This window comes from Cetorhinus maximus, chromosome 1 (genome assembly GCF_964194155.1).
Source record: "Cetorhinus maximus chromosome 1, sCetMax3.hap1.1, whole genome shotgun sequence".
NCBI classification, from domain to species: domain Eukaryota; kingdom Metazoa; phylum Chordata; class Chondrichthyes; order Lamniformes; family Cetorhinidae; genus Cetorhinus; species Cetorhinus maximus.
In genome coordinates, this window is record NC_135879.1 from 30540533 (window position 1) to 30558248 (window position 17716).

At 43.2% G+C, this 17716-nt stretch overlaps 1 protein-coding gene across 3 annotated transcripts in view; it reads left to right on the forward strand.

The window, feature by feature from the left end:
* Nucleotides 1-17716, forward strand: part of usp38 (ubiquitin specific peptidase 38) — a 41550-nt gene that overhangs the window by 16544 nt on the left and 7290 nt on the right. For 2 of the 3 annotated variants that reach the window (XM_078539336.1, XM_078539344.1), the window contains 5 exons: nucleotides 490-648; nucleotides 3221-3414; nucleotides 5099-5192; nucleotides 5762-5868; nucleotides 13301-14669. In XM_078539336.1, coding sequence (XP_078395462.1) covers nucleotides 490-648; nucleotides 3221-3414; nucleotides 5099-5192; nucleotides 5762-5868; nucleotides 13301-14669 — 1923 coding nt within the window. The remainder of the gene's footprint in view (nucleotides 1-489; nucleotides 649-3220; nucleotides 3415-5098; nucleotides 5193-5761; nucleotides 5869-13300; nucleotides 14670-17716) is intronic. The other variant, XM_078539351.1, reaches the window with a different exon arrangement.

A 17716-nucleotide genomic window follows, 5' to 3' on the forward strand; every position in this document is an offset into this window, starting at 1 on the left:
GCCTACGTTTGGGAGTTGCAATTTCCAGTCTGCAAATAACAACAGTATTGAGAATTGGAACTGAAGGTCGGTGTCAGAAGGCCTTCAGACAAGGTAGCATCAGAATCCAGGGTATACAGAAACCTAACAGGAGCATTGTCCTGATGGGGAGCAGGACAAGGCATTGTTGGAGCCAAGTTTATGGGATTTGATTTTTATTTGTTTTTTAAAATTTTATAAATATATAGTGCAGTGGGTGAACAGCAATCGTGACAATTCTATCTCTGACAGTATAACAGATTTAAATTGGGAGGAAAGGGCTTTGTGTAACATGATTGGTGGATAACAAAAATAGCAAATAACAAACTTAGGTAATTAGAAAGGAAATAGTGGACTCGAGTCACAATGTGACAACAGTAGATTGCCAGGATAAAGAAGGGAAATGTTATTTCACACACATGCAAACATACAACACTTTGTGTGTAACTCCATGAACTGATCTTTCCACAGATTGTTCCTCACATTATAAAGCTAGTTCAGTTCCTGAAAGATGAAGATTCGCCTACCAGTAAAATCTTCCTCATGCAGTTGACTGAGTTGATGCATTGTATGATGTATCAGTATTCTGGGTTTCCTGATCTCTATGAACCTATTCTTGAGGCCATTAAGGTAAGAGCCTGAGACATAATTACAGGAAACAGCTGGGGCTGGATTTTACGATTTTGAGGTGCTGCAGTCCACATATCTCCCAACCCCAGGCGCAGTCCACACCCGCGCGCGCCGCCGCCCCCCCCCCCCCCCCAACCAAAAAAGGCTAAAGGTCCGTAGGGAGCCTGCCCACGATCCCAACGACTGCCCTTCAGCAATTTAACACTGGGAGCGATGTTAATAGCTTTAAGGCGAGACTTCTGTCTCTATCTCAGGAGGAAGTCCTGCCTTAGAGCCAATTGGATTGGATTGGGAGCGCTGGCCGCTGCTGGGACTGCAGGCAGTCCCACCAGAGTAAATCTGGGGTTGTGGGTCTTGGGGACTTAAGGGCTTCAAGGATGGGTCTCCGACGCCTCAGCTGCCCCACATATAATTTAAGACAGGTCAGAGACAGGAGGCAGGAAGGCTAGATTTTACATGGTCACCCACCATCGCCCATCTTCAAAGCTGCCAGCGGGGGAGTGTAAAATCCAGCCCTGATTCAGTTTCTGAGATTTTAATATGTTCTGTGTTTATAAAAATTAACAAAATCACAACCAAATCAACTTGCAGCTTCATGAAAGATCATGGAAATTAATGGCAATTTTCCAGCATTTATCCATTCTAACTTTGTATTGAGGTCATCTGAGGTATGTTGTATAATTCCTAGAACTGAAAATTGGCAGTTCACTAAGATCCAAGAATCATATCTCACATTTAGTTTTTATTCACTCCTTATGATGCAATTGTGCAATCCGTATATTCACTGTGTTTTTAGCAAAAAACTTCACATGGCTATTATACACAGATGTATTTCATTCCCTGTGATAACCTCCATTCAAATCATACAGTACCTCACTGTATAGCGGCAAGAAACATTCGCACCACCCATGTGCCAGGCAGTGACCACCATCAACAAGAGAGAATTTGACCATATCCTCTTGACATTCAATGGCATTACCATCGCTGAATCCCTCACTTTCAATATCCTGGGGGTTACCATTGACCAGAAACTAAACTGGACTAGCCATAGAAATACTGAGGCTACAAGAACAGGTCAGATACTGGGAATTCTGTGGAAAGCCTGTCCACCATCTACAAGGCACAAGTCAGGAGTGTGATGGAATACTCTCCACTTGGCTGGATGAGTGCAGCTCCAACAACACTCAAGAAACTTGACACCATCCAGAACAGAACAGCCTGCTTGATTGGCACCCTATCCACCACCATAAACATTCCCTCCCTCCACCATAAACATTCCCTCCCTCCGCCACTGACGCACAGTGGCATCATATACAAGATGCACTGCAGCAACTCACCAAGGTTCCTTTGACTGCACCTTCCAAACCCATGACCTCTATCACCTAGAAAGACAAGCACAGCAAATGCATAGGAACACTGCCACCTGCAAGTTCCCCTCAAAGCCACGCATAATCCTGACTTGGAACTATATTAACGTTCCTTGACTATCACGAGATCAAAATCCTGGTACTCCCTTCCTAACAGCACCTGGGTGTACCTACACCATGTGGACTGCAGCGGTTCAAGAAAGTGGCTCACTGCTAGCTTCTTAAGGGCAACTTAGGATGGACAATAAATGCTGGCCTAGCCAGCGATGCCCCCCATCTCGTGACAGATTTTTAAAAAAAAACATAGAATCAATCTTGATTATAGTACTGATACCTAACAATCATTAGGTTATGATGATAATCTAATCGTCACTGACACAATAATCATTCCTCAGCTAGCTGTTCAGAAAAATCAGGTATGCCATACTGTACTTCTAATTATAAATAAATTTAACTTAAAAGACAATTGTAGCATTGTATTATTTATGTATTTTTATAGTGGGGGAAGAAATACTCAGTCACTGTCTAAGTTTCTTCTTTAGTCAGTACTTTTGATCTCTTACAAAGTGCGTGCCACTGACACTCTTATGACCTTGCCATCACTTTCCAAACATCCGCTTGGCTTAACTTTTGTTTACTCATTTTCATCCATATATTCCCATTGCTATTGTTGTTACTGTATATACTTGTGTAAAAGTCGAGTTTCTGAGACCAAGTGTTTAGCAAAAAGTAGGGGGTTGACTAATACACAAGTAATATTTTTGAGAGGGTTTAAATCCACCTTCTCCTATCATCTCGCTATCTGTTTATGATGGTAGATCAGCTGGTTGCAGAGGTGCCACGCCAGTGTCTGTTCTCGCCAACCCCACCCCCAAAACTAGCTCAAAATGAGCCAAAAAGTATTTTTACTATTCTGTGCAGTCACGAGGAGCTGACCAGCTGCCATTGAATGAGTAGGTTTGCACCAAGGCGAGTTTGACTTCAGTGATGAGTGGGTGGTAAGTAGGAGTTTAGATTTTTGGCCAAAGGTCAGGGGTCAACGTTTACATGAGGTCGACTATTACTCAATTATATACGGTATTTTTGTATTTATCTGTTGCTCAGGGATCGACATTTTTGCATAACCTGTGTTTTTGTTGCCATACAGTGGATTATGAGACTATATATAAATTGATAGATAACTAAACATAAATTGGTGTTTGTAGGACTTGCCAAAGCCTTCTGAAGAGAAGATGAAGATGACTCTTAATCAAAGTGCTTGGACATCGCACTCAAATTCTTTGGCATCTTGTTTGTCAAGGCTTTCAGGAAAATCTGAAACTGGAAAAACTGGGTTAATAAACCTGGGCAATACCTGCTATATGAACAGTGTCATTCAAGCATTATTTATGGCTACAGAGTAAGTGGTGGAATTTGCTTCAGTATTGTAGCGAAATTAAGGCTTTAATATTCAACTGTACTAAGTTTGACCCAATTTTAACTTGTTAACATAATGTGGACTCAATAAGGAGATTCAGGACCCAGTTATATTGTTATTTTTGCACAATGCAAAAATATTTTGGATGAGTATTCATATCAAAATGACATAATTACGGAAGAGTCAGTTGAACCCTGCTTGCTGTAGACTATTCTCATGAGACATTGATTCCTATTGGATGCAGCGTTAGCACGTTTTAAAAATACTCAGGAGGACTATTATGCTTCCTAGATATTTTAGAAAGTTTTCTATTCTTTTAAGCAATAGAGGAAAGCAGATGCTCCCACCTTGCAGTTTTCTAACTATAAAAATCAGATGTATATGTAGATCTGGAGTATTGCGTGCAGTTTTGGTCTCCCTACCTAAGAAAGGATATACTTGCTAGAGAGCGAGTGCAGCCAAGGCTCACTAGGCTAATACCGGGGTTGGCAGGACTGTCGTATGTGAGGATAGATTTGTTCGACTGGGCCTGTATTCACCAGAGTTTAGAAGAATGAGAGGGGATCTGATTGAAACGTATAAAATTCTAACAGGGCTAGACAGACTGGATGCAGGGAGGATGTTTCCCCTGGCTGGGGAGTCTAGAAGCAGGGGCCACAGTCTCAGCATACGGGGCAGGCCATTTAGGACTGAGGTGAGGAAAAATATCTTCACTTAGAGGGTGGTCAACCTGTGGAATTCTCTACCACAGAAGGCTGTGGAGTATATTCAAGAAACAAATTGATAAATTTTTGGATATTAGGGGCATCAAGGGGTATGGAGAGAAAACGGAAATATGCCGTTGAGATAGAGGATCAGCCATGATCATATTGAATGATGGAGCAGGCTTGAAGGGCCGAATGGCCTAATCCTGCTCCTAGTTTCTATGTTTCTATCTCCTTCATTGCTGAACTCAACCTGAGTTTACGGGACGGTAGCACCATGGTAGTGTTACTGGACTATTAGTAATCACTGGACTAGTAGTAATCCAGAGGCCCAGATGAACGCTCCGGAGTCATGAGTTCAAACTGGGGGGAATTTAAATTCAATTAATAAATCTGGAATAAAATGCTGCTCCCATTGATAATCATAAAACTACTGGATTGTCGTAAAAGCCCACCTAGTTCACTAATGTCCTTCAGGGGAGGGAATCTGCCATCCTTACCTAGTGTGGCTTATGTGTGACTCCAGACCCACAGCAATGTGGTTTACTCCTAACTGCCCTTTGATACCTAGCAAGCCACCCAGTTGTATGCAGCAAAACCACCACCTGTTCAAGGGCAATTAGGGATGGCCAATAAATGCTGGCTTTGCCGGCAACACACACATCCCAAGAATGGATTTTTATTTAAAAAGACGTGCAGTTGCTGATAGAACTCTGAGTTGTCCACCATGAATCCCAGTTCTGACGACACTGGTTTGAGACTGATAACTATAGTATAACTGCAAGCATATGGTATCTGTGAATGTTAGGTAGAACTAGTGAACTTTTCCTTCGTTTCTCTAAGAGAAACTTTAACAACTCTAAAAATAGTAAATAGCCACGGTTTATTAAATATTACTTTTTTGTGGGGGGCATATTGCAGGAATTAGTTTTATTTCTTAAATGTTCTCAAAATTCCTTCAGTTTCAGAAGATCTGTTTTATCACTGAACCTAAATGGAGCTCGTTCTTTGATGAGAAAACTGCAACTTCTCTTTGCTTTTTTGGCTCACACACAGGTACCCTTTTTTAAAAAAAAACTACCCTTTCAGTAAATTTTGCAATTCAGTGTGATGGGTAAGCATTAGGTGCTTTTATCTAGTGATTGCTCATTTAAAAACCTTTGTGGTATGAGTTCTTCACTTTTGGCTTGGGAAATGAATTTTACAATTTTTGTGACATGAGCAAGATTTTTGCCACTAATACTGAACTTGGAGATGTGCAGAAGAGGGAAAAGTGACTGTTTTAAACTCTAGTAGAAATTGTCACATGTTAAATTAAGAGCTGGAAGTTATTGTATTTGATGCTCATCTTTGGAACTTTTGCACAGAAATATTTAAAGATTGACATTTGCAGAAAAGAGTACTTGACATTTTAGCAGGCCAAATGTTAAGAAGATTGACATTTTCAAATTCATTCTGGTTGAGTTTATGCATTCTTAAAACGTATTTGCAAATTTACTTGCAGTCTGTCTCTCTAAAAAGAACAGAAATCTAACAAAGATAGCAATATTTGTAGATGTTCAGTTTTCTACTTATTTCAGTTGATATAAAGTAATACAATGCAGTTTCCACCACTTTGCCAACAGAGAGCAGCATATGCTCCACAGAGCTTCTTTGAAGAATCAAGACCACCATGGTTCACCCCTGGGTCCCAGCAAGACTGTTCTGAATACCTCAGGTTTCTTTTGGATAGGTAAGCAATGTCCTTGTCTTGTAGCCATTGTTCTGAAATAGACATTGTAAACTAGGTCATTTCAGTACTACTTATGCGACAAGCATGTTACATGAAGGGAATGCTGCGCTTCTTGTCCGTGGAGAGAGTTTAGTGCGGTGTCAAACAGGGTAACAAGTCTTCCACTATCCTAATGCATCATAAATGTTCACTTTTTCAGCGCAACCTGGAGGTGATGGTGTTCCTATGAGCTTGCTGCCTTGTCCTTAATGGTAAATGTCATGGGGTTGGGAGATACTGTTTCATTAAAATGACTTGCTACAGTTCATCACATAGACAATGCACCAGTGGCGGAGGTGGTACATATTGTCTGTTGGCAGAGCATCAAACAGACTGCCCTATCCTGGATAGCGAAAAGCTTCCTGAGCGTTGTTGTGATTGAATACATTAAGGTGAAAGATCAGTATTCTATCATGCCACCTTGACTTGAGCCTTGTAGGAAGGCAATGGCATGACAGGAGGTTAACCATTGTCAGAGGGTAGCCAGCCACTGCCCTACTTTTGTAGTCACTGTTGATGTAGTTTGATATATCTTCTAGTCACTGGTGACTGCCTTCCACCCCTGGACACTGAAGGTAGGGATGGTGTTCAGCGATCTTGGTGCCATTGAAGGTTAGGTTGGTGCTTTTTCCTGTGGGAAATGGTCATTGCTTGAAAAGTATTTTATTTAATATTCCTTCATGGGATTGGGGATCACTGGAATTGCCAGCATCTGTTGCTCATTCCTAATTGCCCTTAAAGGTGGTGGTTAACCACTTTCTTGAAGTTCTGTAGTCCATGTGTTGTAGGGTACACCCACAGTGCTGTTAGGAAGGGAGTTCCAGGATTTTGACTCAGTGACAGTTATGGAACGATGATATAGTTCCAAGTCAGGATGGTGTGTGACTTGGAGGGGAACTTGCAGGTGGTGGTTTTCCCCTGCATCGGATGCCCTTGTCCTTCAAGGTGGTAGAGGTTGCGGGTTTAGAAGATGCTGTTGAAGGAGCCTTGGCAAGTTGCTGCAGTGTATCTTGCAGATAGTACACAGTGCTGCCACTGTGCAACCGGGGTTGGAGGGAGTGAATGTTTAAGGTGGTGGATAGGGTGCCAGTCAAGCAGGCTGCTTTGTCCTGGGTGGTGTTGAGCTTCCTGAATGTTGCTGCACTCAGCCAAGTAAGTGAAGAGTATTCCATCACACTTCTGACTTGGGGAGTCAGGAGGTGAGTTACTCACCGCAGAATTCCCAGCCTCTGGCATGCTCTTATAGGCAGAGTATTTATATGGCTGCTTCAGTTCAGTTTCTGGTCAATGTTGAAAATGGGGGATTCAGTGATAATGTTTGAATGTCAAGGAGAGATGACTAGATTATTTCTTGTTTGAGGTGGTCATTGCCTTGCACTTGTGCGTGTGGCATGAATGTTACTTGCCACTTTTCAGCCAATACCTGAATGTTGTCCAAGCCTTTCTGCATATGGACACAGACTGGTTCAGTATCGGATGAGTGGTGAATGATACTGAACCTTATTCAATCATCAACAAACATCCCCACTTCTGACCTTAGGATGGAGGGAAGGTCGTTGAGGAAGCAGCTGAAGATGGTTGGGCCTAGGACACTGCCCTGAGGAACTCCTGCAGTGATGCCCAGGGACTATGATGAGTGGCCTCCAACAACCACAACCATCTCCCTTTGTCTGGACAATGTCAAATTTTGCTGTTGGCTGACATGGGCTGCTTCATTATTGGAGGAGATGTGAATGCTGAACACTGTGAAATCATTGGTGAATAGCTCTAGTCTTGACCTTATGATGGAGGAAATGAAGCAGTTGAAGGTGGATGGACCTGGCTGCTATTGTGTCTGTCTGTCAAGAATTAACCTCTGTACATAACACTGATAAATTTCACAATTCCTTTAAACAAAAGAAGTAACTTTATGACTTACTGGAATAGTTAATGTATTTCAATTTGATTTCCTTAAACAGGTTTTTTTTTAGCAGTTTAGTTAGGAAAAATAGGACTAGCATTTAAATAGCACATTTCACAATCTGATGGCATCCCAAACTGTTTCGCCACCCGTGAATTACTTTTAGAGTGTAATCACTGTTATAATGTGTCAGCTAATTGGCAAGGTATCATAAACACTACTGAGATAAATGACCAGATAATTTGTATCTGGCGGTGTTGGTTGAGGGTTAAATGTTGACCACGACATCATGAGATCCTGCTCTTGTTTAAATGGTGCCATGGGATCTTTTATGTCCACCTGAGAAGGCAGGCATGAGATCTCGCATCTCATCCAAAAGACAACACCTTCTGAGATTGCAAAACGCCTTCAGTCCATTCAGCCTGGGGTCCTGCAATGGGGCTTAAGTCCATTGCTTCTGGCTCGGGTTACGGCCATTGACCCTTTTATCCTGCTTGAATGATTTTAATAAATAATTAAGTTAGCAGGTTAGTTGTATCGTCTGAGAGAAGTCGTGAATTATTGGCAAAGAGTGGAACTAGGATTCCTGTCTGGATTCTTATGCTACTTGCCAGATGGAACCATGTCAGAAAGGGAGATAATAGCTGGGTGAATTACCGCAGCCTGCAAAAGTTTCTACTTCCTGACAGAACTGCTCATTTTCAACTGGGACTTCTGATCCCAACCGAAGCAGAAATGGGTCACCACAGCCTCTCCGGCCTAAGTCCAGTGAGCACAGGAGAGCTGAAAGAAGGAGGGAGCATGCCCCCTTTTTATGGCACGTGCTGTTATATTCAGGTAAGTTTTTAAAGGTCTCAAGTCTTTTAATGAATGAGTGTGGGTTACTGAGTCGATGAATGAATGGGCACTTGGGTCGAATGGATAATCGGGGGTGGGGAAGGTTAGTCGAGTCGAGTTGGGTGGGCAGTTGGGTCGGGCGTTTAGTATGGTCAGGGTGTAGTTGGTCAATGGCGGGGGTGGGGGTAGTTGTATTGGATTGAGTGGGTGGCAGGGAGTCAACAATATAAACTGGTACAATTTTAAAGCAGTTGCAGGAGTAGAGAAAAAATAGGGAGTTTATGCATAAAATATTTGAAGGTAGCAAGACAAGTTGATAAAGCTGTTCTAAAAATATACAGGATCTCTGCCTTTATTAAAAGAGGTCTTGAGCTGGTTTCGCAGGAAGGTTGATGGTGAATTGTCAGTGTTCGCGGTCATTATTGTCTAAAACGTCAGCATGTCCAGAATGCACAGATTAGGGTGGAAATCCTGAAGTTGCAGTCTGTCACTAAAGGCTCCAGCACCATCCCCACACATTAGGAGCTGCAAATCATTGAAATCAACAAGAATTTCAATTTCCTCACTTTGCTGTTAGAACCCCATAAAATATTCCCTTTCATTCAATCAGGTCTAGCTGGGTTTTTAATGGCAATGTGATTAATAAAGTATGACGAACAACAGAAAAAATATTTATTTCGTTTTGGCGTACTGTTAAATGGTGAATTTTTTTCAGCTAATTAAATTTTTTTTTTTCCAAATGTTTTAGCTTTTACCTTCATCCCATGTGTATGTCCCAATCTTTAATTTTCTCTGTATAAAAATATTTGAAAGTGATTTTATTTTTGTTTTTGCTTCCTGTTTGTGTGTCTGTGAAAAATCCTTTAATGTGAATGGCTGCTTGGACAGCTGGATGACATCACCCCAGCCCCACCTTGTGAATGCCCAGTAAAGAATATTGCAATTAGTTGCTATACCAGTGCACAGTGATAGAAATGAAATTCACCAGAGAAATCACTGGATCAACAAGACTTACTTTTGAGGTCAACAATAAATGCTCTTCTTTCCCCACTGATTGCAAACTCTGGGCCCTTGAGTACAAAAGCGAGGAAATTATGCTAAACTGTTATAAATCACTGATTAGGGACTTGACAAGGTAGATGCTGAGAGGATGTTGCACCTTGTGGGGAATCTAGAACTAGGTGGGGTGCATGTTCGAGAAATTTCTTCTCTCTGTGTCATTTATCTTTGGAATTCTCTTTCCCAGAGAGCAGTGGAGGCTGGGCCACTGAATATATTCAGGGCTGTGTTGGACAGATTTTTAATCTACAAAGAAGTTGCGTGTTATGGGGCCAGGCAGGAAAGTGGAGTTCAGGCCACAACAGATCAACCATGAAATTATTGAATGGCAGAGCAGGCTCGAAGGGCTGAAAGGCCTACTCCTGCTCCTATTTCTTATGTTTTTATTAGGCCTAAGCTGAAGTATTCTGGGCACTTTACTTTAGGAAAGATGTCAAGGCCCTGGAGATAGTGCAGAGGAGATTGATACCAGGGATGAGGAACCATAGTGAAGAGGAGAGACTAGAAAAGCCGTGTTTGTTATCAGATCAGAGCAGGTGAAGAGGAGATTTATTTGAGGTATTCAAAATTATGAGCAGTTTTGATGGCATAAATAAGGAGAAACATTTTCCACTGTCAGGAGAGTTGATAACCAAAGGACACCAATTTAAGATAACTGACAAAAGAACCAGGTGCGGGAAGTGGAGAATTTGTTTTATGTAGTGAGTTGATATGGTCTGTAGTGCACTGCTGGAAAGGTTGGTGGAAGCAGATTCAACAATAACTTTCAAAGGAGAATTGGATATATACCAGAAAAGGAACAAAAAAAATGCAGGGCTAGGAAGAAAGAACAAGGGAGAGGGATTAATTGTACACTTTTTTTTAAAAAGAGCTGGCACCGATTCAGTGTACCAAATGATGACCTCTGCGCTGTAACATTCTATATGTTCATAATACCTACAGGCAGAAACTCAAGTTTTCCATGCAGCTGAACTGTATGTACCTTGCAACCCTTTTTCATTAAGTCTAAGGAAAAGAAAGTATAGTGATTCCCCACCCCCCCCCCCCGCTGCCAAATACACCTAATTTCATAGACTAATATAACAGTCAGAATGTTGCTTTAGTTTTAAACCTTACCTACGTGGAGCTGCTCCAGTAAGAACTTTCTACCTTCTAGATTTTTCCAATGATGGCGGTATTTGGGAATGTGTCCATGCAAACAACGTGATATGCTGTCATTATTGAATTCCAACTATTGGAATGGGGGAAAGAGAGGAGAGCAGTCACCTAGAATAGCTATAATAAGATGAGATGGACAGAAGAACGTGATGTTCATTTTATTTTACATTTTTTGGCTTTTGTTACCTCTGGATTTGACTCTTCCGATGCTCTTCTGGTCGATCTACCACATGACAAACTTGTGCTGGTCCAAAACTCTACTGCCATATCTTAACTCGCTCACTAATCTTGCTCAGCCATCAGTCATGTGCTTGTAGACTTGTACAGGTTACTGGTCCAACAATGTTTCAATTTTAAAATCCTCATCCTTGTTTTCAAAATCCACCATTTCCTCACACCACACACTCGTCCTCCCCCTCCCTCGTCTATGTAACCCTCTCCAACACTACAAGCTTTTGAGATTGTTGCACTCCTCCAATTCTGGCCTCTTGTACATCCCTGATTTTAATCGCTCCATCATTGATGGCCGTGGTTTCAGTTGCCTTGCAGCTAAACTCTGGAATAGCCTTCCTAAACTTCTCTGCCTCACTACCTAATCTCCTCTGAGATACTCCTTCAAAACCTATCTGTTTGACCAGGCTTTTGGTCCTGATATTTCATTCTATGGCTCAGCGTCAAATTTGATATTATTGATATATTTTTATATCTCTCTTGTTAAGCATCTTGGGATGTTTTACTATGTTCAGTTTGCTTTTAATTGTAAGTTGTTTTCAATTTGGCTTTTATAGGAGGCAAGGAGTCTCTTGGTAAAGACCAATGTAGACACATTTTTTATTTTCTTAAAGGCTGAATGACTGAATTAGGCATATACTCTTATTAGGCTAGCCTTCTGTGTTCGCTTCATGTAACAGTTCATCTACACTCCACCATGAAATCTATTTGTCTTTTTACCAACAATTTGGGGGAAAAATGGGAAATCTAGGATTAACCATCCTGACGTTCCCATAAAATGGGAATGTTAGGGTTTTGGGGCATTGAAAGCTTCACGCACAATTTTTTTTGTGAATTGAAAAAAGTGCGATAATATTCATCAAATGTTCAAGAAAAATATTTACATGGCGGGCCTTTTGCCCAGAGTGGAATTATCCCTGCAGTTGCTGTATATAGAAAATATCCTGTGTAAAGTTGGGGGCAGATAGGTACAAAAGACTGACTAATCACAAAGTAGGCCAATTTTTCAAGGCTTCAACTTATCCAAAATACGATAGTCCGGTTTCTCTCCCTCATAACGTCACCTGCTACCTGTCTTCTCTAAGCTTCAGGCTCTAATCTTTGGCCCGGCATGTTGATTTTAAAATTCTTATCCTTCTTTTTAAATCTGTCTGTTGTCTTGCCCTTCCAAACTTCAGTGACCTCTCTCTCCCTATCACCCCATATGCACCCTCTGGATTTCTCCTTGTTCATTCTTACTCGTGAAGCACTCTACCTACTTCTCTTCACCTTGCCACTTCCTTCTCTGCTTTCAGAATACATTCTGCCCCTTTGTGTCTATACAAGGGAGGACTTGAAATTCAGGTAAGCACTGATCTTCTTGGGACCCACATTGGTACTCTACGGGCCTCATTTGCAACAAAGTCTTGCTGGGTCAACATCCATGGCTTAAAAACAATGATCTGGAGAGATCTGGCTAATGCTGATTTTAGGAACATGTGACACTCCAAATAAAATCAGAACATCATGTGCTATTCTGTACTCTTAAATAGCCACTCTTTAAAGCAAATAAACTTTGGACACTGGAGAGCAGGATTTATTTTTCCTGTTGAAGAATGGAAGGTTATTGAATAGAACTATTAACATGCTGCAACCTGGATCAGAGGGAAGAGCCTCTAGGGAGTATATGGAAATAAAAACAGAGTAAATTTTGCTCTGGTAATAAAGTTAAAGAAAAATTGACCAATTTGTAATTATAATTCTGCCCACTTTAGGAAGATTAATATTTTTTTTTATTTTTACGCACACGACAAAATGGCCCAGTTGATTCCTATAATTATGGAGAATAGCAGATGTGAAGTTATTTTTTGGTCACTGTTCCCCTTTGACCTTTCTTTCAGGGTCCTCACGTAATGGTTTTATTCTTGCCCTTACCCCTTTCTAGCACAGTTTGATTCAGGCCTTCCAGCTGGGTACTGGGAGGAATATGTTAATCTAAAATATGGCTGGAAAAGCTGGCAGCAATGACATCGTGGGAGAAACATGTGCAGTTTAAAAATAAAGTAGTGCACTTGCAATGAGTCTGTGTGTATATAAACTTTGGATCATAACTACAGTAGATTTATAGACAAATCCAAATCATGTTTCATAGAAAATTATCTTTTGTGTTTTAAATTTCACTGTTGTGCCCAGTAAATCTCCCTTTGTTTCCTATTCTTCTCCCTCCAGGTTACACGAAGAAGAAAAAACTTGTAGAATTCTTCATGAGAATTCCCCACAAAGCAGTAGCGGTTCAGCATATGACTGCAGCTCTCTAGAGCATCCCGAGGAAACACCACCTCTCTCCCAAGCAAATCTGCCAAGAGTTGATGATGGGAAAACGCTAATAGAGAAGATGTTTGGAGGCAAACTGCAAACCACAATACACTGTCTAAACTGTAAGAGCACCTCTCAGAAACAGGAGGCTTTCACCGATCTCTCTCTAGCCTTTCCACCATGCCTTGAAGATGTTGTAGAAGCTGGACCCACACAGTTGCTTGCCCCAGCAGGCTATGAAAGCACAATGCCTCATTGTCATACTGCAGTAGTCTCTGATGCTCTTCACAGTGAGCCTCCTTTAATTCACGGCGTTCAGGTGGAAGAAATTGGACATGGATCAGAGGTGGTGGATGATAGGCTTCAAAAGTTTCCATTGCAACCCATTGCTTCTGTAGATTCCTGTAGTCTGTCAGTGCCATCTGATAAACTGGTCTCAGTTCACAGCAATAAATCCATTGAGCAGAATGACAAAACTAAATCTGTCCCTCATCTAATCAATTATTTTTTGGCCCCTGAGATTCTCAATGGAGAGAACAAGTACTACTGTGAAAAATGTGCCTCGTTGCAAAATGCACAGAAGGTTATGCAGGTAGTCGATGAACCTGAATACCTCATTCTCACTCTCCTGAGATTTTCATATGATTCAAAGAGTCACATAAGGCGGAAAATTCTGGATGATGTGGCACTTCCTCTTGTTTTACAGTTACCCGTTGAAAAAACATCTTCAAAATCACCAGCGCTCAGCCAATCCCTGCTGTCTGACTCACCTGAAAACCTGCCTAAAAAATTGAAATCCTCTGGTTCAGTAGACTCGAGTGATTCACAGCCAGTATCTTACCTCCTCTCATCTATTGTGGTGCATTCTGGAATGTCATCTGAGAGTGGGCACTATTACTGCTATGCCAGAAACACAAATTCAGGATCTGTAGGCCAATTATGCTATAAGGCTAACCTTGCAGGTCTGTCCCCTCAGGGTTGTGCAACAGATAATGATGATTCTAATACTTCGGTTATTTGGCATGATCCAAACTGCAAAGAGACATCAAAGGAGTGGTTTCTGTTCAATGACAGCAGAGTGACTTTCACATCCTTTCAATCTGTTCAGAACATCACCAGCAGGTTTCCTAAGGACACAGCATATGTCTTGTTTTACAGGAAGCAAGGTGCTAATTGTGGAGTCTACCCAGGTGCAATAAACGGACTGTGGGTAAATGGAGAGCCACCACTGCAGAAGGAACTCATGGATGCAATCACTAAAGATAACAAACTTTACCTACAGGTATTTTTTTTTTTGGTGAATTTTTTGGGGGTATGGGATTTCAGCTGTGGGAAAGGAATTTCAAATTTTATGCACCCAATGTTGGCAGCAAGCAGAACGAGATGCTGCACAAACCTTCCTCTACTCTGATAATTTTCATTAGAAGAGCACTTTCCCTTCCCTCCACCCCTTCCTCTATTGGACCAGTACACTAATCACAGTTTTGTGAGTCAATAAGCGAGAGGCAAACCTTTTGTGCTGTGGGCCTGCGGCTGTTGGGAGGTGGGTTTTAACAACCCAAATTTATTCACACACAACCCTGACAACTGGCAGAGCAAAGTTCTCATCCCATAGATCAAAGCTGAGTTAGAGCCCAGCTTCAGAAAAATCTGTAAATTTCAAAGTTCTACCTTGAGCCCATGAAGTACAGTGGAATTCTATTATACAATTGTTAGCTTCTCCTCCTCCTCCAAGCCCTTCCCCAGTAACCCAGTATGTTTGCTTAGTGAGTACTGGAGCAAACAGATGAGGAAGGTTAGAAGCTTGAACTCTGGCCTGTGTTGATCTCACCTATAGGGCGGAATTTTATGGCTGACGTGCAGGTGGCGGAGCCCGCACATCAGCGCTTAAAATGTCACGTGAGCGTCCCGACGTCAGCGCGCGGCATCGCGATATTTAGGTGGGCGGGCGCTATGAAGCGCAACGCATGTCCACCATTAATTTAAGGCCTTGTTAAGGCCCTTAACTCAGCAATTGAAGACGATTTTGAGGAACCCATGCTATCTTCGCCTCGGCGCACAGGCCCAACGGGCAGGCAGGTAACCGATTTTTTAACAAACCTCATCCACGGGCGGGATATGTGGGCTCAGAGGGGTTGTTTGTGTTTTTTCTGAAGTATTTAACGCAGAAAGTGTTTTAAACTTGCCTGTGTGATTGTTAGCAGTTCAGATCGATTTCCAATAGCTTTCTCTGAACTTTGAAGCTTCAGCTCAGCACTCTGCAGACAGTAATCTTTATCGGGCCTGCAGCTTTCTGGAGGCCTCCATTTAGCCTGGCTATGGGTTCTGACATCTCTACTGGAGGCAGCTCCTCTGAGGAGGAAGGGAGGGATAGAATAAAGAAGAGGCCAGGACTGGACAATCAGCCTCCAGGGGAGCCACCTTTGGGAGGCCAGGCGCAGGCACAAGGGGCGCAGGGACAAGAGGTTGTCCAAGGTGGAAGGGGCTGCAGAAGACGCCACTATCCTGCTGCCAGGGTACACAGGCGGCGAAGCAGCTACCTCACTATGACTGAGGTGCAGTGCCGAAGGAGGCTCCGTCTGTCAAGGGACACAGTCAACTATATCTGTCAGATGATTGGCCCTGAGATATCTCCTAACTGTGTGGGTGGACATCCCATGCCAGCGGCTCTGAAGGTCACAGTTGCCCTCCAGTTCTATGCATCTGGCTCCTTCCAGGGCTCGGTGGGTGATCTTTGCGGTGTCTCCCAATCGACTGTCCACACTTGTGTCAAGCAGGTTACAGACGCTCTGTTCAGACGGGCATTGACCTTCATCCACTTCCGCTGTGACCAGGCAAGTCAGATACAGCGAGCTAGAGGCTTCGCAGCCATTGCTGGCTTCCCCCATGTCCAGGGTGCAATAGACTACACATGTGGCCATCAAGGTGCCAGCAGGTGACCCGGTGCCTTCGTCAACAGGAAGGGCTTCCACTCCGTGAACGTGCAGATAGTGTGTGATCACAGGATGCAGACTCTGTAAGTCTGTGCAAGGTACCCAGGCAGCTCCCACGACGCCTACATCCTCAAACACTCCCAGGTGCCGGTGCTCTTCAGTGCTCTGGCTCGGCTGGATGGCTGGCTGGTGGGTGATAAGGGCTATCCCCTCAGAAGGTGGCTCATGACGCCTCTCCACCATCCAAGAACAGAAGCTGAGGAACGTTACAATAGGAGCCACGGCACCACAAGGGCTGTGGTGGAGAGAGCCATCGGTCTTCTCAAGATGCGCTTCCGTTGCCTGGACCGCTCAGGGGGTGCACTCCAGTACCCCCCCAGATCGCGTCTCTGATAGTGGTAGCATGCTGCGCTCTGCACAATCTTGCGCTGGAAAGGGGGGATGCAGTTGACGATGAAGACCTTGACGCAGTGGATGAGGCTGCACATGATGAATCCAGCAGTGGCTCAGAGGATGAGGAAGCACAGGGCAATGATGAGGGGCAGCACGCCGACCCGCTACTACACCAAGGAGGCAGGGACACCTGGGACACTTTAATCCAATGAACCTTCAGCTAGCTCCACACACATGGATCAGCAGGACCAGCACTGCCTGGCGCTTCCACATGTGGCACTTAGGTGCTACATCTTCCACCTCATCAGCTGCAACTAAGGGCTTAGTAAAGTGCATCAGTTAGCATTCAGTCAGTAACACCTTTCATCCCTTCCCCCCCCCAGCCTCATAAGTTGCTCACCCTTCAAGAACCTAAGGAGACGAACATTGGTGGGGTGGTAAATAGTCAAGAGGAGGCCCAAACATTGCACGCGCATACAGACAGGCTGGTCAGATGACCTAAGGAATGCCACATGGAATGTTATGTGGATAAGAGTTCGGTTAAGCACTTGGGCTAGACAAGCAAGGTACGGGAATACGTGAGTAATGGTAGGACTGTGGGAAGTCACAACGATTACAGGGCCCTTGCTGAGCAGACCCGTTAAGGTAGCAGAACAGGAACCTAAGGCATTTAACAAGGTCAAAGCCAGACTTGCCTTTATTAGCCGAGGAATAGAATGTAGGAAAAGGGAGGTCATGTTGCAAATGCAGAAAACGCTGTTGAGGCCACATCTACACCTCTGCGTTCAGTTGTGACCTGCGCTTCATGGGAGGGATGGCATTGGAGTGGGGAGAGTGCAGAGGTTCCTGACCTGGATGCATGCTGGCCTGGAGAGTTGGAGTGATGAGGAAACATTGCATACACTTGCAACATTTGCCATGGAGCTCAGGAGATTGACAGGTCACATTATTGACCTTCATATCGTTATGAGGGGCATAGAACGGGTGGACAGAAGGCAACATT